The following is a 19,507-nucleotide window of genomic DNA, read 5'->3' as shown; positions in this document are numbered from 1 at the left end:
GGGTTTGTGCACTCAAATACTGATAATTGTTATTCAAAATTAAACTTACAGAACACCTGAAAACAAGATGAATTGGAATGTGTGGACATTAGCAACAATTTTTTAAAGAAGGCTACTGTTTTAATGCAAATGAGTAGGAGTTTAAAAACTGTCTCCATTTAGTGCTTTAGCACTAACAGTTTGGTCTGACGAATCAACAGAGTAGGATGGCTTCAGCAGAAGAGAACAAGGTAAGTACCTTGACATGGAGAACATGTTTCAGCTCCCTGAGAACAGAGAACCAGGGACCAGAAGAGGTTCCGACACCAGGAAACCATGTGCTTCTATCATCCTGGCTTGGATTTTGAAGACCCTTCTGGGGATAATTTGTGACTACAGCAAACTAAGAAACTAATCCCTTCCAAGAACGTAGAATCACTCATTTAAGAAGATGAACTAATATACTTCATGGTCCTTTCCAAGAATTCCCCAATTCTTTACATCAACTATTTGACAACTGATGTTAACACTCAAAAACTGGTGGTCTGAATACTGATTCCTGTAGCATCACGAGTTTGATTTCCTTTTAAATTACTTTCCTTTAAAATAAGTGATTAGCCAAGGGTGAAAGGTCTTCAGACTTGAGATATTCCAAGGCTTTCACAGTCAGTCTCCTCCTACCTTCATATGGCTCTTTCAGATGAAACAGCTGTAAATAAGCTGGATGCTGGTATGATTACGGAAAAAGTCATTCCATCTTGCCTAGCCTTTAGCAAAGCATGTGAAAGTATCCAAGCATGGCCTCATATTGTTCAAAAGGAAAAAAGCTGACTGCATGGCCTTCTCCAATCAGAAGCTGGGTGGGAAGATGTGTTCCTAATGCCTTATGGGTTCACTTGTTTATTTAAACCTTTCTCTGACTGACCACAAGGCATCATTTATCCGGTGCTGGAGCGAGCACTAATATGAATAAACAACAACCCCAACTTTATCTTTTCACTTCCTATGAGAGTCCCCACGGCAAAGAATTCTCAAGGATTCCAGGTGGCATGGAAGGCATGTCAGAGGGCATTTCTGGGGGTGTGGATGGATCACAGATAGATGTGGAGAAGACAGGAGGCAACCCGGAAAGAGTGTGAATGGGATCTGGGATGAAAGAGTGATGAGCACTTGAATCTGGGTGTTGTCATTTACTGGTTTTGTGACTCAGGGCAAAAAGGAGCGAGTCTCAGCTCCTCAATTGTAAGAACAGATTATTGTGAGGGTGTAAGAGGCATACAGCAGATACTGAAATGCCAGTGCCTCCTCTGTTCCCACTCTGGACCGTGGTGAGCAAAAGGTTCATGTTTTCTAGAGATGATGTTGATCAAAGTCTTCAGAGACAGTGGCCCCAAGCTCTGCAAAGCATCAAGAAAGGAGGGGAGCCAGAGAGAAAGAAGAGCAGAAGGAAGGTGCTGAGTGGCTCAAGCAGGTTGCAGAGCCTGGTCTGCATGGCTGGAAGGGTGAGAGGCGAGTGTGCCCAGCTTCCCTGGGGGACCAGGGAAACCACCACCCAGACACCCATTTGTTAACTCACAGGTGCCTGGAACCTGCAGATTATCAGGAACCACCCAAACTGCCCGCCCCTGTTTCTAGGAGGCCCAGTTCCACTTCCTGCCAATATTTTATTAGGAAAACTTTCAATACACAGGAAAGTTTGAAGAGTTGTACAGTAAACATCCATTTAGGCATCACTTAGATTGTACTATTAGTTCTATTTTGGAAGTGGAGATTTGAACATATACAGCAGATTTTAGTTCTTCCTGCATTTGGGAAAAGTGGGTACAAAAGGAAAGATCTGAAGGTTCCTACCTGGCAAAGGTCTGGCTTCTGTACTACCAGCGACGCAGCAGGATGAAATGAAACCCTTCAGTGACCCCTGAACAAACAAAGGGACCCACACACCTTAAACCTGTAGACGGTATTGAAACATGGAGCCCTATCAGTACAAGGACAAACCTGGTGTTTGATCACAGCAGTCATTCTGCATCCTCACAACTCCCACCCCCCTCAAATAACACAAGGACACCGTGGCTTCTGCAGGCTTCCATGATAGTAGCAGAATATTAAAAAATCATAAAGTGTCAAAAAAAAAAAAAAACTGCCAGAAAAGTGAACTGTCAGATTTCTACACCTGGCAATTAAAATACAGGATTTACATAATTCATGCTTTATTTCAATGAAAACTATTCTACAAACAGGAATAATCTTAACTGCACATGACCTGAGTACCTCAAACAGGAAATCTGTTTTGTATTTCAACATGAAAAACAGCATTTCAACTTCCCTATCATCTAAGTGTGTTGAGGGCAATTTCAATGGTTAGCAGCATTAGAAAAAAAATTATACTCTTATATGAAGACAAGCACGAATATATAGAACTCATTATTAGAAACAGATAATTACTGTTAATTACGGTTAGTCAAATAAACAGCATGAAGATTAGGAAAGAAAACAGTAATTTTCAAACATTACTGCTATCATGAAACATGATAGCATCTACGATGGCACCAGCTCTGTGATCTGGAGCAAGACACTTCTCTCTGAGTTGTCTTATCAGTGAGACAGGTCTACCAATGCAACTTAGGCCTCCTCAGGGGTTCTTCCTCTGTCCTCTGCCTGGAGAAAGGACCACTGCTCTTTTTTTTAATCTGTGTATAATTCTATTTATTTATTTATTATTTCTGGCTGTGCTGGGTCTCCGTTGCAGTGAGGGCTTTTCTCTAGTTGTGACCAGCGGGGGTTACTCTCTAGTTTTGGAGCAAGGGCTTCTCATTGCTGTGGTTTCTCTTGTTGCAGAGCATGGGCTCAGGCTTAATTGCTCTGTGGCATGTGGAATCTTCCCGGATCAGGGATCAAACCTGTGTCGGCAGGTGGATTCTTTGCCACTGAGCCCCCGGGGCAGCTCCCAATGCTCTTCTGATGACGACGTTTGATAATCCTGCCCACAGTTCCTATTGCCCCTTCCCTCCAGTTACTGTGCCCGGCTGAGGAGACTCGACATCTCCCCTTCACCACCAGTCACTTTCCTCTCGCTGTGCTGCAGTTTCTCTACTTAAAATCAGAGGAACAACCCACCAAAGGCCACTACGAAAGGGAAGACCAGTGCTGAGAATCCTAGAAGGATGACACCCCAGTACTTCTGATATTGGCTTGTACATCCCAGAGTCACTTCTCTTTCTTTGAAAAAAAAAAAAAAAGCCAGAAATTACAAACTAAGAGTTTTACACTGATGATCTGTGGGACTAGATATCTAAAGCCTCTCCCCAAAGAAGTTTGAAATTCAGATGTTTTAACCTTAGGGCTTCTTTAACACAGGATTTTTTTTTTTTAAGCAGGCGTCCCCAACCTCTGGGATTTAATGGCTGCTGATCTGAGGTGGAGCTGATATAATAATAATAGAAATAAAGTGAGCAATAAATGTAATGTGCTTGAATCATCCAGAAACCATCTCTCCGCCCCCCTTATTAACCTTGGCCCTGCTCCTGGTCTTCCTCAAAACTGGTCCCTGGTGCCAAAAAGGCTGGGGACCGTTCTTTTAAAGAAGACATGATTTGCTAAAATGAGACCTCTTTCTCAAATACGCACACTCTTAGGTGTATATGTGTCGTCTTCCTGAGAGGCAACGTAATGCACTTGCTATGGCTCCCAAAGGCCTGTAAGTTAGAATCATGCATAACTTCAGTAAATTATTTAGCTTCTCTGAGACTCAGCTTTCTCATAGATAAATCAGGAATATTCCAAGGGATCACTGAGTTGTTAAGAGTTTTGAAATGATATAAAGCACCTAGCACAGTGCCTGCAATGAAGAATCTGCTTCATAAATGAGCTTTCTCGTTTTTCACGTCGTTCGGCAGAGATTCCAAAAAGCATGCTGAGTGTCAGTGAGCTTTACATCTTTATACTGATGAGGACAAAGAAAGAGACAAGAAGAGGAGAAAGGTAAAAGAAGAATGCTTTATCCAAATGATTTATCATTTATCTGGATAAATGATTAATGGATTTATCCAGGGCTCTACTGGTTGTGAATTAATTTTTCACAAAGCAACTTAATACAACATTTATGAATTTTGCTACATGGTTGATCATTTAAACTAGGATGAAACATTGAGGTTTAGCTGGTTAGTATGTTTTATTAAGGAGACTGAAGAACACAAAAACCATCTGCAGCATAAAGAATCACTTTTTAAGAGACACAGAATAAAAGTGACTTCCAAGATACACAGCTAAATGAGAAAAGGAAGGTGGGGAAAAGTATGTGTGATCCATTACCAACTAACAAGAAGGTTTTATATGTAATTAATTAAGTCCTGGAGTCTAGATGGATTGGAAATATCACTATAAATTTATCTTAAAAGCAAAAAAAGGAAAGGAGGGAAGACTTCTCTTTACATTTAAGAAGTTTATAAACAATGACAAATCTAATATCAATAAACACCCTTAGAAATCAAATTATGGTTTCTAAGTACAATTGCCAATCAAAAGGAACAGGGCCTTTGAGAAATGGCTGATTCTACTGCCTGCAATGCAGGATACCTGGGTTCAATCTCTGCATTGGGAAGATCCCCTAGAGGAAGAAATGGCTACTCTCTCCAGTATTCTTGCCTGGAGAATTCCACGGACGGAGGGCCCTAGCGGGCTACAGTCTATGGGGGGGGGGGGGGGGGGGGGTCTCCATAGAGTTGGATACAACTGAGCGACTAACACTCTTACTTTTTCACTTTTAAATATCCTGCAAAAAAAGAACCACTTTGTATTGGCTGGACTATGGACATGGATTTGACAGCTTTTTTTATTTAAATGGCAGCTATGATACAAACCCCAGGACACCCACCCAGCCAAAGAGCCAAAGAATAGTTCCTATGACATGCCACCTTCGTCCATGTAGTCCCTTTGGGAAATCTACCACCAAACTTGGGGCCTTCACACCAACAAACACACCACAGTCAACTGTCCATGGCTACCAGTTATGCCAAGATTGTAACAGCATTTTTACTTTCTACACAACAAAGAAGCTTTGCAAATAAAATCTTAACACTTTGAAAAAAAAATAAAAAAAGAAATGGCTGATTCCAAATATAAGGTAGAAAATGTACAAGTAGAGTCTGGAATATCTTCTTAAGAATATCAGAAGTTAAAGAAGCTACTAACAACTATTGGGATTGCAACAGAAGACTCAAGAGACAACTGGAAATGGCTCTCACCAGTCAGGAACAAGATAATCTGAGCACCAAAAAGAACAGTAACTGTAATGTATTAAAATATATAAAATACATATTTTATATGTATTTGATTCAAACAAAATAAACCTCATTGCTCACCTTTGAAAGGTGCTAGGAAATCAAGTTTTTCTGAAAACTAGTTTTAAAAAGGTGTGTTGGTGGGAGAGATTAAATCACTCATTCTGCCTTTTTTTTTTGGCTGTACTGTGTGACATATGAGATCTCAATTCCCAGATGAGGGATTGACCCTCAGGCCCTGTATTGGAAGGGTGGAGTCTTAACCACCAGGGAAGTCCCATTCTGTTGTTTCTATATGAACTATACCTGCAGGTAACCAAATAGATGATAAGAGATTTTTCATTTTAAGTAAGAGCATCTGGGACAATAAATGAGGAAATAACAATATATTATTATTTTGCAACCTTTAATGAAATAATGAATCTAGCCATTGATCATTAATGGCTACTAAAAATCATCAGATAAAAAACTGATAGGGGAACTTCATATTAGATGAACCAGGCTAGCAACATCTGAACCCACATGATCAATCTTATCACAAAAGGGAGAAAAGTAGACTTTTTGTGCCATCCAACTCAATGCAACAGGAAATACACAACACCATCTAGGAGCTAGTCTTGCCATTCAGTTTAGCCCTGAATCTGATTTGAGTTTATAGATCTAACTACCGGTTGATTACAAACACAGTAGTCAGGTAACATGTTATACAACCTTACAAGAATGTTCCAGAATATGGGAACTTCTACAGAGCAAACAATCTGGTATTTTAAAATCTACTGCAAAGTTACAGGCGGTACAGGAAAAGGACAGGAGGAATTCAGAGATTAAGAAAGAAACGTGACACATCAATCAAATGTAATATGTGAACTTGTTTAGAAACTGGAGGTCAAACAAAACAATTACTTTTTAAAAAAATCTGTGAACAAAAAAATCTGAGACTTCCTTGACGGTCCAGTGGTGTAAGAATCTGCCCCGCCAATCAAGGGGACACAGGATTGATCCCTGGTCTGGAAAGATCCCACATGCCACAGAGCAACTAAGCCTGCATGCGGCAATTACTGGCCCGAGTGCGTAACTACTGAAGCCTGGCCACCCTAGAGCCCGAGCTCTGCAACAAGGAAGCCACACAATGAGACGCCTGTGTACAGCAGCTAGGGAGCAGCCCCTGCTCACAACCAGGGAAAGGCCGCACAGCAACAGACAGCCAGGACGGCCAAACAAGCAAATCATGGGAAACACAAAAGGAGACCTGAACACTGGATCTCTGACAGTGAGGAATCATTGTTAATGTTTCAATGTGGAAGGAGTATGATAGTTTTGTTTAAAGATGGTTGCTCATCTTTTAGATACATACACATGTAGACTCATGCCTGAAATCATTTGCTGTCTATGATTTATTACAAAATTACCTGAAAGGGAGGGGGAGAGAAAGAGTACTATTTTAAGCAGGACTGGCCATACGTCCATCACTGACACTTTGTGGTAGCTAGATGTTCATTCATTATGTTATTTTCTCTACTTCGGTATATATTTGAAAATTTTCTGTAATGAAAAGTTTCAGGATTCATTAAAGCAGAAATTCAAAAGGACCTCTCTTCTGTTTCCTAGGATATCACTTTAAAGTGAAAAGACACAGCTCTTGGATGTTTTCTTAGATATGTGGTGATTACAGTTAAGACAATAGTCCCAGGACTTCCCCTGGCAGTCCTGTGGTTAAGAATCTGCTTTCTACAAAAATATACGAAGGAGAAAAGTGGTGCTGGGAAAACTGGTCAACCATCTGTAAAAGAATGAGATTAGAACACTTTCTAACACCAAACACAAAAATAAACTCAAAATGGATTAAAGATCTAAATGTAAGACGAGAAACTGTAAAACTCCTAGAGGAAAACACAGGCAAAACACTCTGACATAAATAACAAGATCCTCTATGATCCACCTCCCAGAGTAATGGAAATAAAAACAAAAATAAACTAATGGGACCTAATTAAACTTAAAAGCTTTTGCACAATGAAGGAAACTATAAGCAAGGTAAAAAGACAGCCTTCAGAAAGGGAGAAAATAATAGCAAACGAAGTAGCTGACAAAGAATCTCAAAAATATACAAGCAGCTCATGCAGCTCAATACCAGAAAAATAAATGACCCAATAAAAAAGTGGGCCAAAGAACTAAACAGACATTTCTCCAAAGAAGATATTCAGATGGCTAACAAACACATGGCTCAACATCACTCATTATCAGAGAAATGCAAATCAAAACCACAATGAGGTACCATCTGACGCCAGTCAGAATGGCTGCTATCAAAAAGTTTACAAACAATAAATGCTGGAGAGGGTGAGGAGAAAAGGGAATGCTATTACACTGTGGAAATGCAAACTAGTATAGCCACTATGGAGAACAGTGTGAAGATTCCTTAAAAAACTGGAAATAGAACTGCCATACAATGCCACTGCTGGGCATACACACCAAGGAAACCAGAATTGAAAGAGACACATTTATCCCAATATTCATCGCAGCACTGTTTACAAGCTAGGACATGGAAGCAACCTAGATGTCCATCGGCAGACGAATGGATAAGAAAGCTGTGGTACATATACACAATGAAATATTACTCAGCTATTTTAAAAAAAACACCTTTGAATCAGTTCTAATGAGGTGGATGAAACTGGAGCCTATTATACAGAGTGAAGTCATAAAGAAAAACGTCAATATAGTATATTAATACATATATATGGAATTTAGAAAGATACGCAAGACAGCAAAAGAAACACAGATATAAACAACAGACTTCTGGATTCTGTGGGAGAAGGCAAGAGTGGGATGACTTGAGAGAACAGCATTGAAACATGTATATTACTATATGTGAAACAGATGACCAGTCCAAGTTCGATGCATGAAACAGGGCACTCAAAGCTGGTGCACTGGGATAACCCAGAGGGATGGGATGGGGAGGCGGGCAGGAGAGGGGTGCGGGACAGGGGGACACATGTACACCCACGGCTGATTCATGTCAATGTACGGCAAAAATCACCACAATATTGTAAAGTAATTAGCCTCCAATTAAAATAAATAATTTAAAGAAAAAACAAAAATAAATACATAAATCTAAAAAAGAATCAGTCTTCTAATGCAGGGGATGTGGGTTTGACCCCTGGTTTGGGGAACTGGGATCACATGTGCAGCTGGGCAACTAAGCGTCCGTGCTGCAACGACTGAGCCCCCGTGTGCCGCAGCTAGGGAGAAGCCCGAGCGCTGCAGTGAACATGCTGAGCGCTGCAGTGAAGACGCCATGTGCTGCAACTAAGACTCGACGCAGCCAAATAAGTAGAAAGAAGAAGAAAAAGACAACAGTCCTCTATGTGGCGCGTAGCTAGGTGCAATCGGTTTGAGTACCTTCTTCCCTTGAGGATAGAGCAGCGTACCAGACCTGGGAAAATGTATACGGGGTTTGATGGATAGTGGAAAGCACGGGGTTCTGTAGCTGACCTGGTTTCAGGCTCCAGTTCTTTGTCAAGAATTGTTTAATCTCCCTGGGCCTCCGTGAAATGGGGATAACCTCCCCCACTCTCCCTGCCAAGAGCTGCCATGAGCATCTCAGGAATGAAAACATGAGAGCCCTAGCTCAGAGCAGGCACTGGGGATACTGGCATTCGGGAATTTATTCATTCATTTATTAACCAAACATCTGAGTATATCCGCTGGGTCAGACTCTAGGTTATGTGCTAGTGAAATCAAGACATAAAAAGCATGGCACCTGCCCTGAAGGAAACAGGAAAGTAAATGAATGATTATAGTGGTGAAAGCAATGTATTTTAAGTTCTGAAAGAATAAACTGTTGGATCTGGAATTCTGTATTCAAGCAACACTACCAATTATGAAAGTGAAATTGAGACATTTCTATAGTGTTTACTAACCATACACTATTAATATATATATGCAAAAAGGAAAAGAAAAATCACTCCAGGAAAAGATTACTTCTCTTAAAGAAAAAAATCTACACATGAAAGGCTGGGATATTTGGAAAATTATCTTTGGGTAGCAAAGCTTTAATGGCATAGGAATCAATTTTCTTCTCTGTGGGCCTCTTTATGCTACTTTTTCTCTTCAGAATATTGCATTTACACAATCATATTACAGATGCTGTATACAGGCTTCCCAGGCAGCACCAGTGGTAAAGAACTCACCTGCCAGTGCAAGAGACATAAGAGACACGGATTTGATCCTTGGGTTGGGAAGATCCCCTGGAGGAGGACATAGCAACACACTCTAGTATTCCTGCCTGAAGAATCTCATGGACAGAGGAGCCTGGGGGGCTACAGTCCATAGGGTTGCAAAGAGTCAGACATGACTGAAGAAACTCACGGATTATAGATGCTGTATACCTACTGTCATCTCTTGGAATCAAGATTCTCAAGAAAGCACAAAAGGACAGATACACAAAAGCAGTAAAAATAAATAAATAACATCACTCACCAAAGTGAGAGGGGTAACAGACAGAAGGTAATATACAAGTGTTAAATTTCTAATCTTTTTTAGAAGTGATCAAGATATATTGGTCAAAGTGTATAAGACGAGTAACAGAGGTATAATTTAAAAGTACAGTGATAATAGAAAATGAAGAAAATGATAATAGTAGCTGCCACTGGGAAAAAGAACAGGGAGTGTGGAGCCAAGATTTCCTCCCTTCACTTTATATTCTCTTGTACCATGCAAATTTTTAAAAATTATGTGCATTTATCACTCCAATGGTTTAAAAAGTGTCACGGGAAACACTTTTTCTGCTAAAATATGTGTAACTTACAAGTTCTACAGTGAAATTTCCAACATTTAGTCTGCCTAAATACAAGAAAGATATTAAGGTAGCTAGACTTGATAACTTTTATAGTCTTTTCCAGACGCTAAGGGTCTATCCAAAGGGAAACAGAAATTGTGTCACTGTCATTGGTAATATAAACACACACCTGTAAAGTCTGTTCCTAAGCTACTGAACCAAGAACAAAAAATAGGAAATTTCCCCAGGAAAAGGCAGCTGAAAACCAGGAACAGAAGCAGCAAAACTAAATGGAGATTTCTGCAATGGAACCAGGAGCAAGAACAAATGAACAAGAGAAAGTCAACACTGAGAGGGAGTAAGTGGCCTCCAGGGTAAAAGGGGTGGGGCTGAGGCTGCAAAGATTCATTCTCAGATGGGGGCAGGCGGGTGGCATGGGTTTCCCAGGTGGCGTTAGTGGTAAAGAACCCACCTGCCAATGCAGGAGACACAGGAGACACGGGTTCAATCCCTGGGTCGGGAAGATCCCCTGGAGGAGGGCATGGCAGCCCACTCCAGCATTCTTGCCTGGAGAATCCCATGGACAGAGGAGCGTGGCAGGCTACAGCCCATGGGGTCGCGAAGAGTTGGACATGACTGGAGTGACTTAGCACGCAGCATGGGGTGGGGTGGCAGGGGTGGGGTCTGGAAGTGAGAGGCAACCGCTCTGTCATAGAAGCTGGAAAGCAACAAATGTGCAAAAAGAGGACCAAGACATAGAGGACAAAAAGGATTGAGTACAAGTTTCTCCTGCTCCAGACAAGTGCTGTCTAACCGTCTTCATGAAATCATGGGGAGAAGGAGGGTCAAAGAAATTCTAATACACAGATGATAGGTGGAATTTGAAAACCGAGTGAAAGGGTCAACCGTCTTTTCTCTGTTGGGTGCCTGTCCTTATTATTTCAGTGTGCACTGCTGTGCTTAGTTGGTCAGTCATGTCTGACTCTTTGCGACCCCATGGATTCTAGCCCACCAGGTACTTCTGTCCATAGGATTCTCCACGCAAAAATACTGGAGTGGGTTGCCATTCCCTTCTCCAGGGGATCTTCCCAACCCAGGGACAGAACCCAGGCCTCTCACATTGCAGGTGGACTCTTTATGGTCTGAGCCACCAGGAAAGTCACATTTATACATTTCAGTATGGTAAAGGGATTTCACAGGCTCACTTAAGATACTGGTTCATCCAATCTTATTTTTATTATATACCTCTTAACCAAAAGTTCTCCTACTACAGGGATTTTCAAAAATCTAACTCTTTGGGTTGAAAAGAAGCTACCTGCTATTTGAGGAGATTCTCAAAGGGTCTTGAAGAGTTTGTATCAGTTTCCTCTTCATGCCCTACCTACACTGGACACAAGGTAAAAACACTTGGGATTTAAGATCTAGAAGGGACTTTGGCCTTCTTTCCATTTAAGATGAGAAAACACAAATACTGGGCTCTTGCTGGTATTCACTGAAGGGAAGAATGAGCGTAGTCTTTGCCAAGGTACCAGCAGAGCGCAAGCTAGAACACTTCTTGTCTAGCTGCTTATAAGTCAGCTCCCTTTTCACTCTGTGGGCTCTGCTGTCTCTATGGCATTTTTTTTCAGTCGGAGGAGAGAAAACACTGGCTCCACAGACCCATTTATGAATAAACCTGTAAGCAGTCTGACAGAGCAATAGGTGCTGGGACCCAGTCTGCTTCATCTGAATCTTCTGTGTCTCTAAAGGGCTTGCCCTCCATTTCCTAATGAAATATGCACATTCAATTACTTGCAGAAACTGCTAACTTCAGATGAAAATTATATGAAATCTGAAAACCATAGCTTTGACGTATGCTTTAGCGTTTCCTACATAAAGAGGAATTCCCAGGAGCTACAGAGGAATGAGATGGTTGGATGGCATCATTGACTCAATGGACATGAGTTTGGCCAAACTCCGGGAGATGGTGAAGGACAGGGAAGCCTGGCGTGCTGCAGTCCCTGGGGTCGCAGAGTCAGACACAACTGAGCAACTGAACAGCAACAACTACATTTTCAAGGAAGGCTGAAATTTAGTCTCACAGAAAGGAAAGGCTAGAAGGAAGACAAGCCAAAGGGTTTTTTCCTAATAGTTGAAATAAGCCAAAGAGAGCAAATAATCCACAGATATGATGGACCAAACCTCTGTAAGGGCAAAGTGGCTTTGGAAAACCATTTTCTTTAATTACAGAACATCCTTAGTAAAATGAGAAGGGAAAGAGCATCTGTTTTTTTAAGACTGTTTCAGACATCAGTGTCTGCTTATGGGGACTAAGTATCTATTAGTGAGATCTTAGATGTTTCAGCATCCACTGCAAAGGAGCATTCTTCAAATGCTATGCCAACCTGTACTTAGTCACTCAGATCTCTTGCCACCAAACCAAATCTCCTTTTTCCCTTCTCAAGCAAATCCAGTACAGTTTCCCAGAACCGAAGCCCTATCTTTTGTCCAGTTATCAACTATAAACTCTTTGAATATTCTGAATCTATTACAGGAAAGACTTCTGCCACAACATCAGTGCAAACAGAAGAAGAAATGGACAACCACCTCCAGGGAAAGTGCAGACAGCCAACCCTGGAAGCTCAGCAGTCATGAGGTGTCTCCCAAGGTCTCAGGTCAATTCTCTAAAGCCAACAGGAGCAAGTCACAGAGCCAACTGTTAAGGGCCCTGACAATCTTAACTGGACTTTTCTAATTATGCCTGAATTTTTGTTTATACTTATGCTATTTTCCCCAGACTTCAGTCCCCCCTCCACTTTTTTTTTTTAAGAGTATTAACTGTTTTAAAGAAAAAGAGAGAGAAAAGGAACAACAGCAACAACATGATCAAGTTTACAGAATGTAGAAGTAAAATATGAGACAAAAGTTCACAAAGGATGAGAGAGGCAGATGGAAATACACTCTTGTAATAATCTTACACTGTTCATGAAGCAATGTACTTTCACTTGAAGATAAACTGTGATTCATGAAAGAGGCGTACTTTAATCTCAGAGGAGCACTTGGCCAACAGAAATATATTGTGAGCCAGATACACAATTCTAAATTTTCTAGGAGTCACCATTAAAAAATAAATAAATAAAATGGATTTCAATATCTTTATTTAGCCCAATATATAAAAAATGTTATCATTTCAACATGTCATCAATCATTCAAAATCATGCATGTTTTAAATCTGCAACATCTTAGTTTGGACTAGACATATCTGAAGGACTCATTAGCCATGTGTGGTCAGTGGCTACCATACTGGGCAGCTCTAGAGCAGGAGTCAGGAAACTTTTCTGTAAAGGAACAGATAGTAAACATTTTGAGTTGTATGGGCTATATAGTCTGTCATAACTACTGAAATCTGTTATCATATTGCAAAGCAATCAGAGGCAAAATGTAAATTAATAGGCATGGCTGTGTTCCAATAAAACTTCATAAAAACATGTTGGCCAGATTTGGAAGGAAATGGGAACCCACTCCAGTATTCTTGCCTGCAGAATTCCATGGACAGAGGAGCCTGGTGGGCTACAGTCCAGGCGGTCGCAAAGAGTAGGACATGACTGAAGCAACTAACACAATACAGTTTGCCAACCATTACTCTGGAGCAATGACAAAAAATAACACAAAGAAATATAAGCAAAAAGTTGATAGGGAAGATAAAAATGGGAGGCTATAGTATCAGTAAACACTAAATAACACACAATTCATCCAAAAAAAGACAGAAAAGAGGTACAGAGGGACACAGAACAATCAAGACAAATAAGAAAGGAACACCAAGATAGAAGACAGGTTCATTTGCATCATTAATTAGGTTAAGAATAAATTAGGCAGGGATTGCCAGAATGGATAAAAAAGCAAGATCCAACCATAAGCTGTTTATAAGAAACCTACTTTAATTATAAAGACAAATAAGTTGACAGTAAAAGGCAACCATATAGGATAAGAAACAAGAGTGGCTGTATTAATACCAGATAAAATAAACATCAAAAAAGTTATTTCTAGAATGGAGAAGAAATATTCCACAATGATAAAATGGGAAATTCATTAAGAAGACATAACAATCTATAAGACAGGCATACATTTATCAAAAGAGCTTCAAAATACATGAAGAAAAAACTGATAAAATTAAATGGAGAAATAAATCTACAACCACAGTTGGCGATTTCAATACCACTCTCAGTAGCTCAAAGAAAAAGTATACAACCCTCCCACCCACCCACCCCAAAAAAACCTAACAACAACAATTAAAAAAAACCTAACTCACAATCAGTAAAGATATAGAAGAGTTGAGCAAAACCATGAACCAATGTAACTTAAAATGATATTAATGGAATATCACACTCACTCGAGTGCACACAGATGATGTACCAAGACAGAACACATGTCAAGCCATAAAACAAGTCTCAATAATTATCACAGAAGTCCTAAATAATTCATGTGTTAAGGAAGAAAGCACAAGAAAAATGAGAAAATATTTGTAATAGATAATAGTGAAAAGCTAACATGTCAAAATATGTGGAATACAGCTAACAAAAACTAAAGGAAAATTCACAGCTTTAAATACTTCTACAGAAAAGAAGAAACATAACTTCAACGAGTTAAGTTCCTACCTTACAATGGGAGAATAACATGTGAAATCCAAAGAATCCAAAGAATAACTATTAAATTCAAAATAAGCATAAGAAATGATAAGAAGAGTGTAAATAAATGAAAAAAGAGGACACAAATGCAATACTAGATAAGTCCTGGTACTGACAATTAACACCTAGCAAGGAAAAAAAGAGAGACAACACAAATTACTAATATTAGAAGTTTTTAAAGGGATATAATTATAGATCCTACAGATACTGAAATTATAAGGGAATATTTTCTTTTTTTTTTTTTTTTTAATTGTTTATTTGGCTGCACCAGGTCTTAGTTGCGGCATGTAGGATCTAGTTCCCTGACCAGGGATCAAACCCACGCCCCCTGCCTTGGAAGTGCGGAGTCTTAACCCCTGGGCGGCCAGGGAAGTCCCTTAAGGGAATATTTTCAGCTAATAATCTTATGCTAATAAATTTGACAACTTAAACAGAGTATTCCTTGGAAAACACAAATTCATAAAGTGATATAAGAAACAACAGACCCGTATCTATTAAAGAAATTCAGTTCACCATCAGAAACCATTTTCACAAGAAACCCTTATGACCAGATGTCTTCACTAGTATAAGTAAGTAAGTGTTAGTCGCTCAGTCATGCCCGACCCTTTGTGACACATGGGCTGCAGCCCACCAGGCTCCTCTGTCCATGAGATTTTCCAGGCGAGGATACTGGAGTGGGTTGCCATTTCCTTCTCCAGGGGATCTTCCCAACCCAGGGATCAAACCCAGGTCTCCTGCACTGCAGGCAGATTCTTTACCGACTGAGCTAAAAGGTAAACTTGACCAATAATTTAACCAATGCCCCCCTCCCCTCAAATCATATACACACTGTCACCAAATAACAGAAGAGGAACTTCTAAACTATATGAGGTCAGCATTATCCTGATACCAAAACTTGACGAAAATATAAAAAAAGAGCAAACTATAATCTAATATTCCTCATGAACAAAGATATAGAAATAATTAACAATATATTAAAATCCGGCAACATGTAAAAAGGAGTGTTGATACATCATAACCCAGTGGATGTATTGGGTCCATGACCGACAGACCCCATCCACGACCCAGCTGGATTCCTCTCAGGAATGCAAATCTGATTAAGCATTCAAAAGCCAACCAATGTCATTCAAAATGTTAACAAAGGGCAAAACCATATGACAATGTTGAAAGATAGGACTTCCCTGGTGGTACATGGGCTTCATCCCCCTCCAGGAAAATTCCACATACCATAGAGCAACTAAGCCTGTGTGCCACGACTACTGAGCCCGAGCTCTAGAGCCCATGAGCCACGACTACTGAGCCCTCGAGCTCTACAGCCTGTGCTCTGCAACCACAGAAGCCACCACAATGAGAAGCCTGCACAGCGCAATAAAGAGGAGCCCTCGCCCACTGCAGCTAGAGAAAAAGCCTGCATGCAGCAACAAAGACCCAGTGCAGTCAAAATAAATAAATAAATAAAGGTAAAAAAATTAAAGAGGCAAAAAGATACAGAAAGAGTACCTGAAAATATCCAACATCTATTCATGATACAAAAGTTGTAGCAAACTGGAAACGGAGGGTAACTTTCTCAACCTGAAAAAAGACTTGTGAACAGCCTATCAATCATAGATCAAGGGGCAACACTGAACTAATACTGTTAGCAAGGAAAGGATATCTTCTCTTCCCACTTTAACAATATACTAAAGGTGCTAGTTGGTGCAATAAAGCAAGAAAAAGATAAAAGACACAAAGATTGGAAAAGAGATAAGACTGTTATTAGTATGCCAACATGACTGCACAAATGAAAAACCCTGCAGAATATTAAGAAAACACCCAACCTATCAGAATAAGCAAATTTTAAAAGGCTGAAGGGATATAAGATCAATATATATATAGACTTCACTATATATATTGAAGAATTAATTATATATCCATATAGAAGCAGCAGACAATTTGAAAATGAAACAATTCTACTTATGATTACAGAAATAATATAAATATTTAGGGGAAAATGAACATAACTACTGAGCCCAGATGCTCTAGAGCACGTGCTCCACAAGAGAAGCCCACACACTGCAACTAGAGAGAGCCTGCATGCCCCAACGAAGATCCAGCACAGAAAAAGTTTAAAAAAAATTTTTTTTTTGTGGAATACAAAGGATCTAGAAGAGCCAAAACAATACAAAAAAAAAGAACAATTGTTGGCGGGTTTATGCTACCTGGTTTTGAAAGTGAAAGTCACTCGGTTGTGTCCAACTCTTTGCAACCCCATGGACTATACAGTCCATGGAATTCTCCAGGCCAGAATACTGGAGTGGGAAGCCCTTCTCTTCTCCAGGGGATCTACCCAACCCAGGGATCGAACCCAGATCTCCCATATTACAGGCAGATTCTTTAGCAGCTGAGCCACAAGGGAATCCCAAGAATACTGGAGTGGGTAGCCTATCCCTTCTCCAGTGGATCTTCCCAACCCAGGAATCGAACTGGGGTCTCCTGCATTGCAGGTAGATTCTTTACCAACTGAGTTATCAGGAAAGCTTACTATAAAGTCAGAAATAAGAAAGCGTGGTATTGGCATAAGAACAGGTATAAATATGAGTGGAACAGAAGGATCCAGAAATAGACCTAGACATACATGGTCAATTTATTTTTGACAAAAGTGCCAAGTCAATTTAAAAGGAAAGAAAAAGTCTTTTTAACAAATGCTACCAGAACAACTAGATGTCCATATGGAAAAAAATAAACCCTGACTCCTATCTCATACAAAATTTGAAATGGCTCAAGGTTATATGTAAAAGCTAAAACTATAAAACTTCCAGAAGACAAGTTTCTAGAAAATTATTGCAACCTTAGGTAGACAGAGTTTAGGGACAGGGAAAAATCCACCAACCATTAAAAAAAAATTATTAACAGGACTTCATCAGCACTAAAAAATCTGCTCATCAAAATACATCACTAAAAAAATGAATACACTACCCCAAACTCAAATAAAATGTACCTGCAGCACAAATATTTGACAGAGGATGTGTGGATCCAGAATATATAAAAGAACTCCTACAATCTACAGTAAAAAGAGGCAAGAGACTTATATATCTGCCTCACACAGAAGATATCTGAATGGTTAGGAAGCACACAAAAAGGCGGTTAACCAGAGAAACGCAAATTAAAATCACAATGCAATACCATCCCGTATCTTCTAGAATGGCTAAAAAAGGCTGATAATACGAAGTGTTGCCAAGGATGTGGAACAACTGGAGTGTCCAGATAGCGTTCCAGCTAGGGGAGTATAAAATGGAGCATCCACTTTGGACAACTGTTTGGCAGCTCCGATAAAATTTAACATACACATATCCTAAGAACCAACAATTCTAACCTTAGATATTTACTCAAGAGAAATGAAAACACATACCCACAAAAATTTTTTTTACAGAAATGTTCACAGCAGCCTGATTTATAACAGTCCCACCTGGAAACAAACCAAATGTCCACCAACAGATGACAAGGCAAATACTGTATATTCATACAATGAAATACTACTGAAAATAAAAATTAACGAACTCTTGATACATACAACACTAAGGGTGAATTTCAAAAAGATGTTAAGTGAAAGAAGCCAACTACAACACTGAGTGATTACATTTTTTATAGATTCAAGAATAATCAAAATTAATCCACAGTGATAGAAATTTGAAATAGTAGCTTAGGATAGTGGGGGCTTGGAGTTGCTTAAAAAGGGACACAACAAAAATTTGAGGTGGGAGATAGAAATGTTCTAACATCTTGCTTTGAGCGGTGGTCACATGGGTATATATAACTATTAAAACTCTTTGAACTAATTAAGTACTTTAGATTAGCACATTTTATCATATGTTTATTATACTTCAATTTTACAAATCTCTAAAAGCCATTTTAAAAGTATGGAAGGCAATCCAAAATATTAACAGAGATTGCTTCTGGGAGGTGGGATTATGGCTAATTTTTTCTTTGCTGATTCACTTTTCTCATCTTTATAATTTTCTACACTGAACTCCCCCTTCTCCCCCACCACCACTTTCTATGGTATTTATGTTTTACAGTTTCACAAAGATCCTAAAATGTCGCCAGTATTCATCTTCTGAAAGTACTATAGGATTACAGGTAAGTAACAGAAGTGTGTGTCAAGTTCTCCTTCCACAGCGGGCCTGTGGTTCAGTGTCTACGTGGGACACAGAAGGGGCTCAGAAGCTCAGCCAGAAGCACCGTGGCAGTCTGGGGAGAGGAAGAAGTGTGATGTGGGAAAGTTCAGCTCTGACCCCAGCTCACTCACTGAGTGGTGGCCAAGTCACGGAGCCCCTGTTTCTTCACCCCTAAGATGGGAATAAAATATATCCCCTTTTCTGCCTCACTGGGGTTTTGTGGATGTTAGCTGAAATGGTCTATACAGTACAGAAGGAATTAAGGGAGTAGTAACTTCTGATATTATGTGAAAAGTCAGAAAAAGCCTTTCTCACAAGTCAGATTTACTACTCTTAGTCCCACAAGAAACAAATAAGAACTTTGCTAGGATGACGCAATGCTCTTCAAATCAACAGCCAAGAACTCTTACCTGTTGGCGTGGTAATGGTGATTCTGCAAACCGTAGGAGACGCACTGCGTGTTTAGCCGCTTTGGCTCAACCTCCTTCCAACTATCTTCTGTCCACTTTCTCTTCATCTGCTTCTCCTCTCGCTTTTTCCCGACATAGTCAGCATAGGTCTGGATGCGATAGCTCTCTGCATACTTGCTGGTATTGACAGCTACAAGGAAAAGAACAAATCCTTAACAAAGGGTCTGGCCTGGCCCCAGGATGTTGGAAA

At 40.0% G+C, this 19,507-nt stretch overlaps 1 protein-coding gene across 2 annotated transcripts in view; it reads right to left on the bottom strand.

Moving 5' to 3' along the window:
* The window catches only part of PARN (poly(A)-specific ribonuclease), a 200,189-nt gene that overhangs the window by 35,827 nt on the left and 144,855 nt on the right, over positions 1 to 19,507 (bottom strand). For both annotated transcript variants that reach the window (XM_052655370.1, XM_052655362.1), the window contains exon 22: positions 19,258 to 19,447. In XM_052655370.1, the coding sequence (XP_052511330.1) occupies positions 19,258 to 19,447 (190 nt within the window). The remainder of the gene's footprint in view (positions 1 to 19,257; positions 19,448 to 19,507) is intronic.

This window comes from Budorcas taxicolor, chromosome 2 (assembly GCF_023091745.1).
Source record: "Budorcas taxicolor isolate Tak-1 chromosome 2, Takin1.1, whole genome shotgun sequence".
Lineage (NCBI taxonomy): Eukaryota > Metazoa > Chordata > Mammalia > Artiodactyla > Bovidae > Budorcas > Budorcas taxicolor.
The sequence above is the reverse complement of the archived record's forward strand: the minus strand, read 5'-3'. Positions and strand labels throughout refer to the sequence as shown.